The 19,614-nt window shown below is 37.1% G+C and overlaps 1 protein-coding gene and 1 long non-coding RNA gene across 4 annotated transcripts; one reads left to right on the top strand and one right to left on the bottom strand.

Annotated features, from left to right (window-relative positions):
* Nucleotides 1–10,116: 10,116 nt before the first annotated feature.
* LOC111915674 (uncharacterized) lies at nucleotides 10,117–12,564 on the bottom strand. The gene has a single exon (XM_023911307.1). It carries the CDS (start codon nucleotides 12,562–12,564, stop codon nucleotides 10,117–10,119), a length of 2,448 nt encoding a protein of 815 aa, XP_023767075.1.
* A 4,440-nt stretch (nucleotides 12,565–17,004) lies between these two features.
* LOC111915742 (uncharacterized) lies at nucleotides 17,005–19,410 on the top strand. 3 transcript variants are annotated; one of them, XR_006188407.2, is made up of 5 exons: nucleotides 17,005–17,284; nucleotides 17,585–17,734; nucleotides 17,827–17,908; nucleotides 18,024–18,397; nucleotides 18,500–19,410. It is a non-coding gene; the product is annotated as an uncharacterized LOC111915742 (long non-coding RNA). The 3 variants fall into 3 exon arrangements; XR_002858257.3 differs by having other exon boundaries at nucleotides 17,010–17,284; nucleotides 17,827–17,954; nucleotides 18,024–19,410; XR_002858258.3 differs by having other exon boundaries at nucleotides 17,012–17,284; nucleotides 18,024–19,410.
* Nucleotides 19,411–19,614: the final 204 nt, after the last annotated feature.

The following is a 19,614-nucleotide window of genomic DNA, read 5'->3' as shown; positions in this document are numbered from 1 at the left end:
GTCTATTCAAATGCATGATGTCATGCAACCCAAATGGACCATGCCGGGTCGGGTCAAGTAAATACCAGAAATAGTTATGGACTTAGACACCTTATCCAACAGTCTCCCACTTGGATAAGTCTAATAACTATAACCGCAAGTATGACTTCAGGAACCGATCAACAATCGTAGCTCTTTCAAGGTCTCTTGGAACTGAGAAGATGATGATACGCCATTTAAGATAAGTGATCATATAATCCTCTGTTCTAGATATCAGTCAGACAAATACATGGAATAATGTCTTACTTATTATTCAACAGTTTGTTTTCCGATTTCCGATTTGTTTGACAAAGAACCTAATTGAACACATCAAATTAGTTCTGATCGGGCCCGGTACATAGGTCAAAACAAAATCATTGAGGGGCCCAGATATCAGCTTCTAATCCAAGAAGGAACAGATAAACTTCGACTCATATGTTTGCTCTACTACTACCTGTTGGGCCATCAAGTTTTGGGCTGATAGTTATTTTAAGAAGGCCTACAATGGGTTTGGGCCCAATTTGGAAAATTGGTCCATAGTTTGGGCCTAAGTCTTGGTCAAAGTTAGATTAGGGGTAAAATGGTCTTTTTACCCCGAGTATGGATTTATGGTTATGGACAGGAACCCAATTGTTAATTGGGCGTTGTTTTGATATTGACAGTTTGGGGAATTTGTCAGCCAGCAGCCAGGGATCGACTGTGTGATTCGGCAGTACGAGGTGAGTCTTCTCATTATTTCCATGGGTCGAAGGCACCAATGTCGGCCCATTACTTGTTATGTGGAATGCTAGTTGTCTCTGTGATGCTTGCATGAAAGACCATGGGGGTAGCCCATGGCACTTGGATATCAAACCATAGGGGGAGCCCATGACATTTCAGGTCAAGACCATGGGGGTAGCCCATGGCACTTGGATATCATACCATGGGGGAATCCCATGACATTCTAGGTAAAGACCATGGGGGTAGCCCGTGGCACTTGGATATCAGACCATGAGGGGCGGGGGGGGGGGGGGGGGGGGGGGGGGAGCCCATGGCAGTCCAGGTGAAGACCATGGGGCATCCCATGGCAATTATATGTATGTTGCATGATATTTTGTGGTTATATGTTATGTGGTGTTTTGGGAACTCACTAAGCTTTGTGTTTACGGTTTTCAGTTTATGTTTCAGGTACTTCGGTTTTCAAATGGAAGAGCTCAAATGATTGCAGAGCACACACATATGTTTCCGCACTCTGTGATTTACTCTGATTTGAAGATGTTTTGCTAAATCTAAACTATCTTGACTTTATGGAAATGATATGTATGAATAATTTATTAATCTAAAAAGAAAAATTTTATGTCATCATTTTTGGGATGTTACAACTATTGTAACATCTCAAAAATTATAAGGTAAAAATTTCATTTTTAGTTCAACCATAAACACCATTTAATCATTTTAATCATTCAAAAGTATAACATAGTAAAATAGTTGGGTGGAAGCGTTGCGATCAAGCCAGACTCTTCCTTCTCGAACCGAGAGTACCTGAAAAAACATTTTAAACATAAACCGTAAGCACGAAGCTTAGTGAGTTCCTCAAAATACCACATACCATACATATCTGCCAACTCAAGGTTGTGTCGGGTCTATTTCACCCCGAGTCTATTTCATCGTTGAGTCTATTTCAACTCATATGCCAGCTCAAGGCTGTGTCGGGTCTATTTCACCCCCGAGTCTATTTCAACTCATGTGTCAACACAAGGTTGTATTGGGTCTATTTCACCCCACATACATATAGCAAACAGGCACACAAGTGTACAACACATACAACATGAGTCACAAAGACTGCAAGCACATACAATCCTTAGTGTCCTACAATATAATGAACAAACTCACCTCAATCTGTTGTCAGTCAAACAGATGCTCGGGCTACTGAACTGGAGAATCCTCGCGCTAACCAATCAAATAAAACCCCAATCAATAATTGGGCCATAACTCATAATCGAGAATCTAGTTTATTTGTCCACGTCCAGGGTAAAAGACCATTTTACCCTTCCCTCCCTTGGCCAAATAATTGAGGCCCAAACTTAATGGCACTAAAAGCCCAATAGTGGCCCAATTCCTAAAGGACACCCAAAGTCTAATATGGGCCCAGATCCAAGAAGGCTCAAACCTCACAATCGCCCAAAGTCTGAAAGGCTAGCGGCCCAAAACCCTAATAGTCCAAATATGGCCTAACCACAAAAGTCAATAAAAGTCAACAGTTGTTGAGTACGCCCAACATACTCAGACTTACGCCCGACGTACACATGATTAGCCCAACGTGCAACGTACTGTGGAGTACGCCCAACGTATTGGCTAGTCCCCATTTCTCATTCAAACGATTTAATCCATTAAGCCCACAATGCCCAAACCTTAAATCTACTGTTGAATATGGTCTTAATACATAAAGTTGGCATCTTTACTCCTTTGCATGTCTTGCTGGGACCCAATACCCATTTTTATCCATCTAAGTCCATAATATGGATACCAACTCTTGCATGGTTCATCAAAACCCATCAAGATGACATTTTTATGCCATAACAACGTCATAAATGCTAAGATTTAACATTCTAAGCTTCCAAGAGTAGCTCATACTCACAAGGATGGTTCAAGCAACAATATTAAGCTCAAAACAACCCCTAAAATAGATCTAACACTAAGATTCTTCAAGATAAGAGTTTTATACCTTCAAATGCTAGCAAAGCTGATGAAGACTCTGGAACTTTAAGCTCAAATCCAAACAAAGCTTCAACACCAAGATCTTCCTTCTTTAAAGAGTACCAAAATGCCAAAAGATTACCAAAAAGGCTCAAAAACACACAAAAACAAGCTAGGGTTTCGTGGGGTGTCTTTAGAGGGAAAATAGGCTGATGATAAGAAGGTCTAAGAGAAAGATAAAGTGTTTAAATAGGGTCCAAACCCTAAAAATTAGGGTTTGTCCCAGACGTCCGTACGCCCAGCGTACGTGGTTGCCTTATGCGATCAAACTTGAGCCTTGTACGCCTAGCGTACTCCCTATATGCTCAACATACTCGGCTTAGCCCAAAATACTTGTAACTTCAAACGGTCATAACTTCTTCGTTAAAACAACGATTTCGACATTCTTTATATCCACAGAAAGGAAAAGAGAAGCTCTACAATCCTACCAACTATCCTCTGCGTCAAAACCTTCCGAACTTAAATCCTAAATTCATAAAAAGAAGTCTGAAACATCACTTTTCCCGTTTTACTCTTTGACTCCAAAACACAATCAAGGGCTTGGATCACATAACCAATATATCGCCATCTAATAATGTCTAAACCTTATTCCATTGAAGCCAAAGGGCTTTACTTGATCCATTTATTGCCCACGATCACGAAATAAGAAACTTCTGGAAACAGGATGTTACAACTACGTTGTATAAACTTAAGGCGACGACATGATTGTACACACGAGATGAAGTTATGTTTTTGAGGATACTAGAATTTATTCAAACAATTATGAATATGTGTTTTTGATAATTTGACATTTTGAGGATTTTGTGAAACGTTTTGATGAGATTTATGTGGTTTTAAAAATGAAAATTTTGTTTGAAAATTTACGATGTTACAGGAAACCTTACGTGTTTAGGATTCTAAGTGATCGATTACGATATTTGAACTAGCATGTAACATTTCAGAGTGATAAAGGGGAATTTAACCGTCTATCGTAAATAAAGATATAAATTTACCTACCTTGGTGTATAGATCAACATGGTGAGAAACCGAAGTGGACTCAAAAATGCAAATGGGGACAAAAATGAGCAGCCTTGTCACCAAGGGATAGAGCAGGTGCGATAGTTGAAGCTGCACCAGAGCCAATCACGATGGCTAATGTACAATCCATGATTCGGGCTATGATGACTGAACAGAGGAAGCAATTGTAACATCCATAAAAATCATGCCAATTTAAATTTTTTTTTTCAGATATTCAAAAACCGATAATTATTACAAATATGTTTTCAAAATGGTTTAATATCAGAGTTTCCCATAATCAATAGTAAAACATAAGGATGTGCACGATCACACCTTCACCTTCCCGCGATCATCAGAAGTACCTAAAACAATAATCGATAAATGTAAGCTCGAAGGCTTAGTGAGTTACCCCCAAAATACCAATGCCATACAAATATAACCATAACATATAAACATATAAGCGAACAACATGCATAATGAGCCATCAGTCTAACTAGACCGACTCCCGATCCTCAGTCTATTTGGACCGCTCTCCGAGCTGTCAACACATCTGGACCGCCCTCCTAGGGGACTTCAACATATCCGGACCGCTCATTGGGCCTTCGGCCTGACTAGATTTGCCCGCTCGACCTACAGTCTACCCAATCCGCCCAGGGTGTCTTGGCCTACTACACACAACATGACCTGTCTCAACCCTTTTCCCCAAACCAACAAACATGCACACATACATATAAACAAGTAAACATGCAGATCTAACAAATCACTAATCATGGCAACCATCCTATAACCAGGATACCGATCTAACCGATTAATAACATAACAACCATCCTATAACCAGGATACTGATCTAACCGATCTCTAACATAACAACCATCCCGAATACCAGGATGTAGATCAATCAACATATCATGAAATAAACCATGATTCAAATCCTATAAGGTCCGGCATTGGTGCCTTAGACCCTATTGATATAGTGATGAGAACTAACCTGGCACTGCTGAAGTCTCGCAGATAAAACTCCAGCTGCTGGTTGACAGATTCCCGAACTGTCAACATCAAAACAGCACCCAATTAGAAATTGGGTTCCAATGCATAACCACAAGTCCATGCTTGGGGTAAAAGGCTACTTTACCCCAACCTAGCTTGTTTCAAGCCCAAGGCCCAACTCACACTCCAAAGCCCCAAAAGTCAAGTAATGGGTCGAAGCCCAACATATGGCCCAACTTTCCAAATTGGGCCCAAACCCTTACGTGGTCTTACCTTAAGGCCCATCCATCTATTCTAGTCCAAACTATTGGTATTCCAATAGCCCAATATCCCATAATCATCAAGGCCCAATTGTGGCCCAATTTTCCAAATTGGGCCCAGACCTTTCTAATGGCCTTTTCCTCAAGACCAATAAATTTCCTTAGTCCAAAACCTTGTTTCCAAATGGTCCAGGAAGGCCCACAGCAACCTAGTCCAAGAAATGGCCGAATCCCGAAGCCCAATATACGAAGTCCAACCTGACTGAGTATGCAGGGCGTACTCAGCAGTACGATGCCGGTACTCGCTTAATGGCTTGTACGCTTGATAGTGCCATATTAATACACATTTCTAGGCAATATCTTAATACATTTTAAGCTATAATTCAGTTAATTGCAAAGATACTTGGTACTTATAATGTTTAAATTATATTTTGCAGTCAAAAGTGGACATTCTCAAAGAAAATGATTGAAACCGACAAAAGCTGGATACTTGGAGGACTGGAGCTGAAAAAGATACAAAAAGGATGTTCCTAGACAGCTTGACCCCTTGATAGTATTTTAACCATATCACATGACTCATAACTCTGATTGAGGAGATTTAAAATGATATGAAAACTAGACAAAATTTCGGACGGATTTCGTTTTTGCGCCAAATACTAATTCCCAGTTCTCACGGTGTAAGGAGTATAATCTCACAACGTGAGATTGATTCTTCTAGAAGATAGCTACGTGGAATGCAGTTTCCTTGCCGAACACGAATTCTACCGATCTCACGACGTGAGACCCGAAATCTCACGATGTGAGACGCGAATTTTGGAAACTATAAAAATCCCTTATCATATCGACTTTGAGGTGTTGGATCTGATTTCCCGGTGTTATAATCGAGTTTAGAGGTCAGAAAAGTGCGAAAAATACCCTTTTGCAATGAGTGATTGTTTGAAGATCGAGAATTTGAATATTAGAACACTACATTCGGTTTGCATTAATATGATCATGTTACTTTTCCATGAGCATGCGTGTTTGATTTTAAGTATGAGTAGTTGAACTTCTTTACTTTTGTTTAGTTAGATGAAACCCTAATAACTATGGTTTAGTTTATTAGTTTATGGATTTATAAAAGGTGGTTTGGAGCTTGTGTTTGATTATCATTACCTAGCATGTTAAAGTTTGTGACTTTGTTGCTTTAATTTAGGTTCTGTGTAGCTTAGTGACCATTAAATTACATGAACTTGTTACCTAGTAGTTTAGTGACTATTAAATTGCTAGAGCTAGGATCGACCAAATCTTAGATAAGTGATAAAAGTAACTAATTTAGTTGTGCTAGAGAACATAAACTATGACCATAATTGTGTTTTCTTAGATAAATCTTACATAGCTCATCCATAATTAATAACTAATTATGTGTTTTGCTTATGTATGACCATACAAGGTAGTTCATGAATTGGTAAAAAGATTAGTAAATTTGGTATGGAATTACTAATTGAATAATAATTGGTGACCAAATTTAATAATCCACAATTACTAACTAACCATAGAGGAGAAGTGACTTCGAACTAAACGAAAGTGTTTTCAGAATATTGATTAGAACTATCTGTTAATTGTTAAAGTTTGTCTAAACTTGCAAAATTAGATAAAAACCATTTAAACCTTTTCTTAGATTTTTAGGTAAATTTAGTAGTAATTAAATTAGTAAATTAAATCCATTCCCTGAGATCGATACCCAACTTACCTAAACTATTCTATAATTTGACTAGGTACAACGCCTAGGTGCATTTTAGCTAGTTAAGTTTGTTAGGTTATAAATTTAAAACTAGATAGGTATAATTTGCACCACATCAACGCTGCGCGTACTGGCTTGTACGCCCAACGTACTTCCCTCTTAATCCCATTTGCCATTAAGCACTTAATGCTTTAAGCCATATGTCCAAGCCACAGATCTGAGTCCCAAACGACGTATAAACCCATAAAGTCAATAACTTGGTGACTTTGCATGCCTCAAAAAGACCAAATCTCAAAGCATAACATTCTACTTCCATGGAAATGACTCAAAATTCAACATGGATGGTCTTAAAATCTAAAGGTACCAACTTTATGGACCTTGAACCTTAGAAACACTAAGAGGGGCAACTCAAAGCTCCTGGAATGAAATCAAGACGCTAGATCTTATCTTTGGGACCAAAATGAACTAAAACTCACAAGTAAGAGATCTAAGATATCAATGATCAAGTTCAAAGCTTTATACCTTCATCAAGCTGAAAATAAGTCCCAAAAGCCAGATCCATAAGCTTCCCCTTGATCCCCATATTTGCATTAAGTTCCACCTTCTTGAAAATGGAACAAACACTCCAAAAATGTACTTCATAAGCTCAAAATGCCACCATGAGTGATTGAGGACGATTTATAGGGTTTAGAGGGATGGAGGCTGAAGATATTAGGGTTAGGTTGTGAGATAAGGAGCTTAAATAGGGTCCAAGACCCTAAAATAGTTTTCTGATATGACTGGAGTACGCCCAACATACATATGGTATGCCCAACGTACTCCTAGGAACCTTCGCGACCATCTTGGTCAGTACGCCCAATGTACTCTAAGGTACGCCCTGCATACTACCTTCTTAACTAGTACGCACACATACTCTTAGTGTATGCCCCGCGTACTCGGCTAAGACTGAAAATCACGAAACTTCCGAAGGCCATAACTTTTTCGTTATAAACCCGTTTCCGACGATCCTTATATCTACAGAAAGGTAACGAGAATCCCTACACGTGTATCAAATCATACCTTTCTTAAAACCTTTTGAAAAAAAAATCCATTTTTCACAAAAGCCCAACTGACACTTTACCGAAGTACCCCTAGGCTCCAAAACACGAATCGAACACGCGGATCACTTCCAATACATCACCCGCACCCATATGGGCCTAGAACCTACATTTTCAAAAGCCCTAATCCTTATGATGACCGATACTCGACCACAACCCCAGACTAGGAGTCGATTCAGAACAGGGTGTTACAGAAATGATGCAACTGTTGCTGAATAACAGGGATGAACCTTCAATGCCTATTGAACAACCAAAAATGAATGACGAACAGTCAGAGGAAGGGAATTACAATCACACTGTCAGTCAAGTTGAACCCCCAGTGGTATGAAGGAATAACCCAGAAAGGGGAATCGACAGGGATGAATGTATGCATAAGAACTTCTTGGGTGCCAAACCACCGAGTCTTTCTAGAAGTCCAAAGCCAGTAGAGATTATGGACTGGATCTCTGAAATGGAGATGGTATTTGAATGCTGCAACTGTAGCGACAAGCATAAAACTGTCATTGCGGTCAGAAAACCGAAGACCGTTGTTTTAAGCTGGTGGAAGTTATTAGCAGATACGATGCCATAAGGAGAAGCTCTGAAGATGTCTTGGGAAGCGTTCATGGAACAATTGAAAATGCAGTACTGCTCCGAAATAGATATGATAGATCTAAAAAATGAGTTCCAAAACTTGAAGAATGGAAGAATGAGCACTGATGACTATGTTATTGCATTCATCGAGAACATGAAGTTATTCCCATACCTGGTGCCAGCCGAACTCGCCAAGATAGAGAAATTTGCTAACGGATTACCATCAGACTTTGGCCCAACGGTCAAAATGGCAAGCATGTTGAAGGCAGCCGTTAGAGCAGCCAAGAATGTTGAGACCCAGTTAAGAGAAAGGGGTCTGGATGGAATTGAAGTCGGTGAGAAAAGGAAGTTCGATGGATTCTCAAGATCCAACAAGAAGAGAAAATTCTCAAAGTTTGGTTCGAAGAAGTTTGAAGGAGGAAAAGGTGAAGTGAGATGGTGCAATAAGTGCAATAAAAAACACTCTGGAAAATGTGGTGATGAGGTGACATGTTTCAAGTGTGGGAAGTATGGGCATTACGCCAATGAGTGTATATTCAACAAAAGGGTGTGTTATGAATGTAATGAAGAAGGGCACTACAAGCAAGACTACCCAAAGAGGGAAGGAGCTACAAATCCAAATGCACCACCAAAGCCAAAGGCAAGAGCATTCCAGATGAGCCTTGATGAAGCAGGTGACAATGGAAGGAATTAAGTGGAAGGATCTATTGAGTATCCGTATAAATATGATCATGTGATGTAGACTAATATAGGAGACATAGTCTAGGGTGAACTTGAACATCTATATAATCGTTTCAAGATATAATATAAAACCTTGATTTTGTCAATCTGATGTGTTAAATGATTGTGTGAAATTCTTGAATGGTGACTTGGAAACTGCGAAACAATACTTGGGACGAGTATGAGTAGGTGTGAATGGTAGTAGAGGCCTATACTACCGGAAGCATATGACTCACACTTGGATCAGGGAAGGTCACAAGGTTACCAAGAAGCTAGTAAATGATTCCATTTTGTTCATGTCCATCGTTACCATCATTTCGGTAATGACTAAGAAGATGATTGTTATTCCGACCCTAGTGGTCATATAAAATTGAGTCCGACTAGGATGAGTCTGTTACGTGGTTTAGAGAACCAAGTTCAATGTAGCATATGGATTAAGCCAGAAGATTGAAGTGAAAGATAATCGAAACAATCAGTAGAGGTTGTTGCAACGATTGTGGAAAGCATCAAAAAAGCTTAGGAGGAAGCTTTATGGAAGAATGACCAAAAGGAAGGACGTTTAGGCAAAACGTTGGTGTTCGGTATGAATAATCAAGGATTAAAGGTATTCAAAGATGGGCAAAGTAAGAGATATTTTGATGGAAGGAGCTCACAAGACCATGTACTCGATTCATTCTGACAACACTAAGATGTGTAGGGATCTAAAATCCTACTACTGGCGGCCGACGACGAAGCTCGATATTGCAAAGTATGTAGTTGAGTGTGTAACTTGTGCGAGAGTTAAGGCACAACATCAGAAACCATATGGGAATTTAGAACCTTTACCTATCCCCATGGGTAAATGGGAAGATATCACCATGGACAGGGGCGGAACACAAGCACTACAGCTAGGGGGGCCAAGATTAAGACTTTATAATTAAACTATATAAATAAGTTTTATTTATTTCAAAATTATGACATATCAAAAGTTTAAACAAGAAAACTAATATATAGATTGTTAAATCGTTTATCAAAGTGGAACACGACGATCTTTTGCTTTTTTAAAATCTTCTACAATTGTCTCTAAACTAATATTTTCAGCAAGTTCCCTTTCGAAATGCAAAACCAATGAGTCATTCAGAAACTCGTCTTCCATTTTATTCCGTAACCTTGTTTTAATGAGGTTCATTGCTGAAAATGATCTCTCTGTTGTGGCAGTAGAAACTGGAAGAGTAAGTATAAGACTAACTACTCGATAAATAAGATGAAAGTTTGCTACTCTTCTAGTCTTTATCAACCATTGACACAATTCGGACATAGATGCCAATAGTTTATAATCTGCATGTTGAACAACATCAATCTCATAATGTTGAAGCTGTATCTTCAAAACCGTTTTCTCTTGTTCATTGAAATCTTCAGGATAAAACTTATCTACTAACTTAATTATATCACCAATTTGAAAAGGCTCATCAACACTCTTAGGATCTAAAGTTGTTGAAAGTCGAAGCAACTCCATTGAGCTATCGTTGAATCGATGATTTAGTTCCATTATTTGACAATTAATTGCTTCGTAAAATATATCCACTCGGTAATGATGTTCAAGTGTATGATCACTACGCTCGTTACGAGCTCGATCCCCTCTACTAAAGTAGGGAGAAGACATATCCGGGATATCAATGTTGCGTTCCTGACAAAATGACTTAACAAGAGAGAGCAAACTATCCCATCTTTCATCTTTCATTTTTTGTAATAACAATTTGGTAGATGCAACTAACCTCAATGCATTACAAATATCTTGAGTTTGTCTTTGTAAAGCTTGACAAAGTAAATCAGTGATCTCCATTATTTCTTTCTCGAGATGAAGAACAAAAATGAACTCGAATGTAGTAATAGCCTCATATGTTGAATCTGCGTCGCCTTTGATTGCACCGGTGCCATCTTCAATAATTTTAAGTAAAACCTCGCAAGTTGGACTAAACATTTTGATTAAGCTCGAAACTGATTTGAGGTGAGAACTCCATCTAGTATCACCAGCTCGTTGTAATGTGCCAATTTGATTAAGACCCCTACCTGTCTCTAGCTCATCAATAGAAACCTTGTATGCAATTTCCTCGGCTTGTGCATCTCTAATTTGGTTGGCACGCTTGGAGGAAGCACTAACAACATTGATAACAAAAGATAATTGAGTAAAAAACTTTTGTAATGCAACAACTCCTTGTGAAGCAGCCATTAATGCTAATTGCAATCGATGGGCAAAACAATGAACATAATACGCATATGGACAATCATTTGAAATCAATGCTTGTAAACCCTTGAAATGACCTCGCATATTGCTTGCACCATCATATCCTTGGCCACGAATAGACTTAAGATCAAGATTTTTATGTGACATTACAGAATAAATTGCATTCTTAAGAGTTTGTGCTGTAGTGTCAGGTACATGAACAAGCCCAAAGAAACGCTCCATAACAAATCCATCTTTATTTAAAAATCTCAAAACAATTGACATTTGTTCTTTATTAGACTGATCACGTGCTTCATCAACAACTAAACAAAATTTCCCACCATCAATCTCCGCGCAAATCATCCTCCTCACCCTAGTTGATATAAGGTTTAGAACCTCTTTTTGAATTGACGGTGATATATACGATGCATATTTAGGAGCAGTACGAAACAATTCTTCCATCTCCGTGTTAAAATCGCCAATTGCCTTCAACATTTGACGAAAATTTCCTTTGTTTATGGAATCTGGTCCTTCATCGTGGCCTCTGTATGCAACTCCTTGAAAGGCACACCAACGTACTGCATAAATAGTAGCTTTCAATCTTAATCTATTATTTTTACGCTCTTCTTCTGTAAATGTCTCAAACACATTTCGTATATCTTGTGCCCCGTTTAACAAATCATCACATGATTTTTGTGCAACGTTGTGAAAAGATGTACACTCAGTCCCTATGTGATGCAAAAAAGCACAACTTTTTCCACCAACTTTCTTCCAATTCTGAAATCCATCTATAGTAAATGCTTGTTGGCCGTAGTGTCCCATTCCCGAAGGCTTGTTGAATAAAAAACATGGAAAACAAAACGCAGCATCTAAACTCTCTGAATATTCAAGCCAATGATATAATTTAAACCAAGAAGCTTGAAAACTACGCTTATGGGTTTCTGGTCCCGATTTTGGATATACAACAAGTGTTTGTTGAAAGGGACCAAGATTAATATATGCTCGCCTAATAGTATCTCGCTGATTAACCGGATAATCATAAATTTGCTTACGCAAACCAGGATCTCTTTCTAATGTATTAAGATCAATTTCATTAATTTCAAGATGAGGTTTTTTGAAACGATTATCAGTATTATGAACATCGGGTATGGGGGCATCTTCATCCAAAACAATCTCCGGCGGGTTTTCGGAATCTTGAGTAGAACTTGAGTGTTTTCTTTTAAAAAACCCATCAATAGTTCGTTGTTTTTTCATGTTGATATCTACCATACAACCAAATTTATTAACAATCAACAAAATATCAATATAAAATACCGATAAACATTTAAAGCTTTTATTTTAAAAAGATAATATAAACTACATATGATATAAATTACTTTCATATATACACGACAATTCATCAAAAATTGTATGCAAATTCAACTATTAAGTATAATAAGTATAAAGTAATATAAATGTATATATATACTTTTGTATATCCTAATTCATAAGCTATGTACGAATATATGCAAACAAGTCAATAGTTACTTTAGAATTAATAATAAACTAACAAATATAAAGTAGTGTATATAATATATATACTTTTACATATATTATTTTAATATATACCATATGTCAATAATGTCAGATGTGAGTAATCATAACTCATCATAAAGGCTCTCTGCAAAACTGCAATTCACAATTTCTACTTTACTGTTGCCTAGAAATTTACTCCACTAGCAATAGAAAATCAATTAATAGATATATAAGGACAAACAAAGACACAGATCTATGTACCTCTTATAATGAGAAACGAGAATGAAGACCACCCTTAGCGGAGAGCACCCAAACGCACAACGGTCGACGGACGGTGGAGGCCAAGTTTCAACAGGCTCCGGTGATTGGCGAAGAGGAGAAAGGGCGTACGATACCAACGGCGTGAACAATCCAGTGACCGGAAAACAGTACAAAACAGCAATGGTCTTAATAGTCGGTGATTTTCTTCCGGTGAGTTATGAGTATTCTGGTGGCGAGAATAAACTTTTGATTTAGGTTTAAACTTTTCAGTTTTCTTAACTCAAACTTAGGTTAAATTGTTGTAATATTGATTATAATCGTGGGTTTTTATAGATTTTAATATATATTAAGTTTCCTTGTTTTATAGAATCCTAAATAAACAAAGTTGGTTTTGATTTCCTTTGTGATCTTCCGAAAATTTTGTTATCGGGCATTGCTATATATATATATATACACACATGATTTGGAAACCAGGGGGCCAAAGATGTCACTCTACTATTTTTTTAACTTGAATTCATATGGATGAGTATATACAGGTATTAGAACACCTAAAAGCGGGGAGGCCATGGCCTCCCCTGGCCCCTAAGACGGTCCGCCACTGACCATGGATTTTGTGACTAAACTACCCAGAACAAAGAACGGTCACGATATGATTTGAGTGGTCGTAGATTGGTTCACCAAGAGTGCACACTTCATAGTAGCCAATGAAAGATGGTCTATGGATAAGCTTGCAAATGCTTACGCAAAGGAAGTTGCGAGACTTCACTGTGTACCTTTAATGATTGTGTCAGATCGTGATAGTCATTACACATCAAGGTTTTGGAGTAGTGTACAAGAGGAAATCGGTATGAAGTTGTGTTTAAGTACAACCTACCATCCACAGACCGGTGGTCAGAGTGAAAGAACAATCGAAACACTGGAAGACATGCTAAGAGCATGTACCTTAGAGTTTCAAGGTAACTAAGATGAGCACTTACCCCTGGTGGAGTTTTCCTACAATAATAGTTACCATTCGAGCATCAAGATGGCACCTTACCAAGCTTTGTATGGACAGAAGTGTCGTATGCCGTTTAGTTGGCCTGAGGCCGAAGAAAAGAAGTTTATGGGCCCCGAGATAGTCCATCAGACTGCTAAAAAGCTAAAGGTGATTAGGGAAAGGATGTTAGCAGCTCGGGATCGCCAAAAGAGCTATGTTGACAAGAAAAGACGACCGATGACATTCAAAGTTGGAAATTCGGTTTTGCTTAAAGTCTCACCATGAAAGGGGCTTATAAGGTTCGGGAAAAGAGGAAATTTAAGTCCAAAATTCGTTGAACCATTCAAACTTATTCAGAGGATTGGGAACCAAGCTTACAAGCTCGAATTACAAGAAGAACTAGATGGTATTCATAACACCTTCCACGTGTGTTATTTGAGGAAGTTCAAGGGAGAAGTTCCCGACATAATTCCAATTTCAAAGTTAAGAATGGATGAGAATAAGTGGCTGATCGAAGAGCCGAAGTGATTGTTGACCGTAAGACGAAGAAGTTACGACGCAAGATGGTCGACTTAGTGCTTATATGATGGAAACATTCGAATGGGCCGAACCTCACATGGGAAACGAAGAGTGACATGATGAGTCGCTATTCGCATTTGTTTGTTGATACATGATTTCGAGACGAAATCATCGTAAGGGGGAGAGAATTGTAACGCCCGTATTTCGAGGCTAAGCATTGATGCGATGGTGTAATAATCTGGGTCAACCGCTGTAACCTATTTTAAAGTAATAAAGATGAATTAGTTGAATATTATATAAATTATGTGCTTTTATGTGATTAAATACTTGTTTGTAAAGATATAATAAAAATAAGTGTAAAAAATAAAACGTTAGATAAGCCCGATATCTATGATGAAAATTGTAGTGGTCGTGACAAGGATTTTGGAGATATAAATAACGCCGAAATCCGAGCTATAACGAAGAAGTTATGGCGTGTCGAAGTTTCGCGACAGAACCGGCACGAAACTGCGTGACATAAAAAGTGAGCTTACGATAAAGTGTGTGAGAGAATGTATGCCAAGTTCTCCAAGTGCGAGTTTTGGTTGCGCAAGGTGCAGTTTCTGGGGCACCTTGTCAACCAGAATGGGATTTTGGTTGACCTGGTCAAAGTAGAGGCTGTGATGAGATGGGAGGTTCCAAAGTCTCCATCTGAGATTCGGAGTTTCCTAGGGTTAGCAGGCTATTACCGGAGGTTCATTCAGGACTTCTCCAAGATAGCAGTACCCTTGACCCGACCGACGAAGAAGGCCGTCATATTTCATTGGGGGCCTGAGCAACAGGTTTCTTAACTCGCGTCCCAAAAATAATTCCTACTCATCGAGTAGGATTCATTAAGGTTTCACTCTTCCAGCCCTACTCGTCGAGTAGGTTTCTTAACCCGCGTCCCAAAAACAATTCATACTCGATGAGTTTGGGGCCTCCAACTCATCGAGTTCTCATATAAGAGTGAGTAAATTTTGATTTAATTACATATCAGGAACCGGGCGTTACATCCTCAGTTTGTGTTTAGTCATACCCAAGAGTGTGCCTGAATCCCTCAAACCAAGGCTTTGATACCAACTTGTAACGTCCAAGAAGTCCATAGTAATTTTGTTTTCATTTAAACATTAGAGTAGTATCATTAATTGTCAATGTGTAAAACTATAGGGGATGATGTGCAGCACGCCAGTCCCTTCCCTTTCAAACCAAAAATACCTAAAACCATTAATATCGTAAACTGCAGGGACTAAATCTGCCAAAAATGTTAAAACCTTTTTTCAGGGACTAAATAAGTCAAAATATAAAACCTTTGTTGCAGGGACTAAATCTGTCAAAACATAAAACATTTGTTTGCAATGAATAAATCTATCAAAATAAAAAAATCTTTGTTACAGGGATTAAATATGCCAAAATGTAAAACATTTGTGGCAAAAGTCTAAAAAACAACAAACATCACTATTTTAACATAGAGTAAATTACAGAGGCTAATTCTGCCAAAAATTTAAATCCTTTTTCACAGGAACTAAATCTGTTAAAATGTAAAACCTTTGTTGTACGGATTAAATCTTTCAAAATATAAAACATTTATTTGTTGGGACTAAATATGCTAAAATATAAGACGTAAACCATTTGTTTGTAGGGACTAAATCTACCAAAAATATAAAATATCTGTGGCAAAAATTCAAAAATAAAAAACATCATTATTCAAAAAAAGAATGAGAATTAATAGTATATCTTACTATATTATTATACAAATCTTACTATTTCTAAAAATAATTTTAAGACGTTCAAGTATTTAAGTTAAAAATACAACAAATCATGATTAAAATAATATTTTAATTTAAGTTTTTTCAAGTATAATGCAGAAAATACAAGTCTTTAATGCATAATAAATCTCACACTCGAATATTGAGACATTAAAAAACGCGAGTCTTATCTTTCCTGTTATAAAAAAAAAAAGATAACACAACATTTAAATATCTCAATCTAACCGCGAATAATCTGTAAATAGAATCAGTCAAAGTTGACCCCATAATCCTTCACCTTCGTCCAACGTTTCATATCCTCTCATTTCTCAAAGACCCTATCACCCGCTCCCGAGTTGTAACAAAGAAAAGAAAAGAAGAGAAAAGAAAGTAAGAAGAAAAAAAAAGAAAAAAAAATAGAAAAAGAAATTGTCATTTGTGCTCCCGAGTTGGAGAGAAATGAAAGGAAAGTTAAACATTTTGTTATTTCTTTTCAAATCCTCCCAAATCGAAAGAAAAATTAAAAGAAAAAGTTTTCCTTCCATTTTCTTCCACTTCTTTCCTTTAATGAAACTCGAGAGCACCATTCTCTCTTACTTTCCCCTCATTTCCTCTATTTCCTTTCTTTTCTCTTTTTTAACTTTGACTCGGAGCGGGGTGTATATGAGACACCTTTTGTTTGAAGGCAACAATATAAAAGAATCTACTTTCTTCATCTGCACACCGCCATAAACAACCACTCCTCTTACCTACACCACCTCTATCGACGACCTTCACCATTGCTCCACTCGGAGACCATCAGACGCTGAGAAATTGACCCCGACTCCGTCCTCTAGCCACGTCGCTGCCCTCTACCTGCCCTGCACATCCAGCACCGCCCTCCCCCCGACGCTTCCCATTATCTGATTTTGTTCTCGCCAAAATATGCTCGCTTTAGGTTTGCTTCTGGGTTTTTTTCCCTGCAAAATTAAATTTATTTTGTGCAAAAAAATGATTTTCTTCTTTCTTCCCTTTCAAATCGATTATAGAATTTGAATTCTGCAAAATCAATTTCATTTTTTGCATTTCTGCTCAAAAATTTTAGTCAATATCATTTTTACTTCATTATTTATTTTTGTTTTCTCCTTTTTCCTTGAAACTACCCAAAGTACCTCCTAAATTGTTTTGTCTATGTGTTCATTGTGTATCTGTATTTGATTATTTGTGTCTGTTAACTCTGTGTGTGCGTGTTTAATAGATGATTTTCATCCATAATGCTAAAATCGGTAGCTTGAAGAGGGCTAAAGACGATAAGAAGGATGCATATGATATCACCACCACCACCATCACCATCTCTTCACAACAACGTTTCTTTTTCTTCTTCCTTACATGAACATCTACGACCAAGGTAAAACTCTTATCTTCTTCTTCATTTTGTTTTTCTTATTTAACCCCCTCTTTTTATTCCTCATTAAATCAACATTTTTGACAAACTAACAGATATATCAGATATATATTTCTTAAAGCCAAAAGAAACGCACATCATTTGCTCATTCTCGACACCTCCTCAATCTTCAGATCTGTAAGAATCATGTATCTTTAGATCTAGAGTCAGACGAAGTTATGATGTAAGCCTATGTGTGTGTGTCTGTGTAAAATGGGAGATAGATATTTAATATAATCTTATGTCGTTGCAGTTAAAATTTCAAGTTAATATGGTGTCGGAGTTGCAAACAAGTCTAAAACCAAAATTATGGATGTCTATTCTGGCTCCGGGCAGCCAACAATAAGACATATCAGAGGCAAAGGTAGGTGCAGCTCAAATACCATCCCAATTCCAAATTCTATGGATCATATTACCCAAGGGTTAAAAGGTAATTGTTATGAATCATACTGGATAGGTCTTATATCAAAGGTGAATTATGTTTATGATATTGTCGATTTTTAACTTTATGAATACCATAATATATTAAGGGAAAGTATGTTTTCTGTTTTGTGGAAAAAAGAAGGATCATTGTTCTTTCAAGTTGATGAAGTTCAATATTCGCATCATTTGACCTTAGCATAGCGAGTAAATGCCTATTTCCAGAATCATCTAAAAATACCCAATTAAATATTTTTTTATTAACTTATTGAGTTATTTAAATCATAATTTACATATCTACCCTAATAGATTTGGATCTACTGATACTCTCCATTTCACCACTATCGGTATCGACTCCTTTGCTGCAATGGACGTTTTTGAGTCAACATACTGTGAAGGGCTTACTGCATGTTCTCTTAAATCTATAGCATCCTACTTTCATTCTTTTTATCACATCATTGTAATTTCATTTCATTATTTTTTCTTATTAGTGCAGTATATTTTGACAAATTAAAATTAAATATAACATTGTATTTCCAATACAGTTTTCAGTAGGGCATTATACTCTACAAAATATATTCAGTTATAAATTACTATACTTAGATACATTTTTAAAGTGTAATGCTCTAATAAAAAGAAGTTAGACTAAGGTGTTATAACAAAGAAATCAGTAAAAGTACAATGTTATTATAAGAAAAATATGCTTCTAAGTTGCTAACTAATTTTTTAGTGCTCTGGTCATTTCTTTATTTAATGCCATTTAAAAAGCTTTAAGGGCTAAATGCTGGAAATACTGACATACTTTTGATTAATTGTTTAGATACCAATTTCATTGTTCTATTACAACATTGTACTTTCAAAAACATATCTATTTATAGCATTATACTTTTGTTTATTTAATAATGCTGATGAGAAATGAAAGTACAATGTTATAAATATGGAGGTTTTTGAAAGTTGAATGTTGTAACAGAAAAGAAACACTTTTGATCATTTCGTTACTTGGTTATGTTTTCACAGGTTCATGTTATTGTGGTTATGTTTTGATCATCTCTTTACATTGTTGCATTTCTTTTGGATTTTTTTTCATTTTTTACTTTTTATGCTTTGGTTATTCTTGGTCATAAGCCAATTCAAGCTATGTAGAAGTTTAACTGATAGAAATGGTAAACATTTAAGCTGTAATTAATCTATAGGTAAAGTTCATGGGTCTTATGCTTTAATTATGTCATAGTTTTTCGAGTTTCTGTCTCATTTTGATGCAAGTTTTGAAGGGTTGCTTTTGGGAGTAAAAGTATTCATGGCTTCCTTAATTTGTATTTTTTCTGGACATAAAACCATATGAATCCCACCTATAAACCATATAGATTACTTGTATCAGATGAGTTAAAATGCATCCGTCATTAAAGTCATCAATTATCATGTCA

The sequence above is a fragment of the Lactuca sativa genome, chromosome 1, assembly GCF_002870075.4.
Source record: "Lactuca sativa cultivar Salinas chromosome 1, Lsat_Salinas_v11, whole genome shotgun sequence".
NCBI classification, from domain to species: Eukaryota; Viridiplantae; Streptophyta; class Magnoliopsida; order Asterales; family Asteraceae; genus Lactuca; species Lactuca sativa.
The sequence above is the reverse complement of the archived record's forward strand: the minus strand, read 5'-3'. Positions and strand labels throughout refer to the sequence as shown.

Coding starts and splice junctions, on each gene's coding strand:
- LOC111915674 (XM_023911307.1), bottom strand. CDS start 12,564: ATGAAAAAACAACGAACTATTGATGGGTTTTTTAAAAGAAAACACTCA.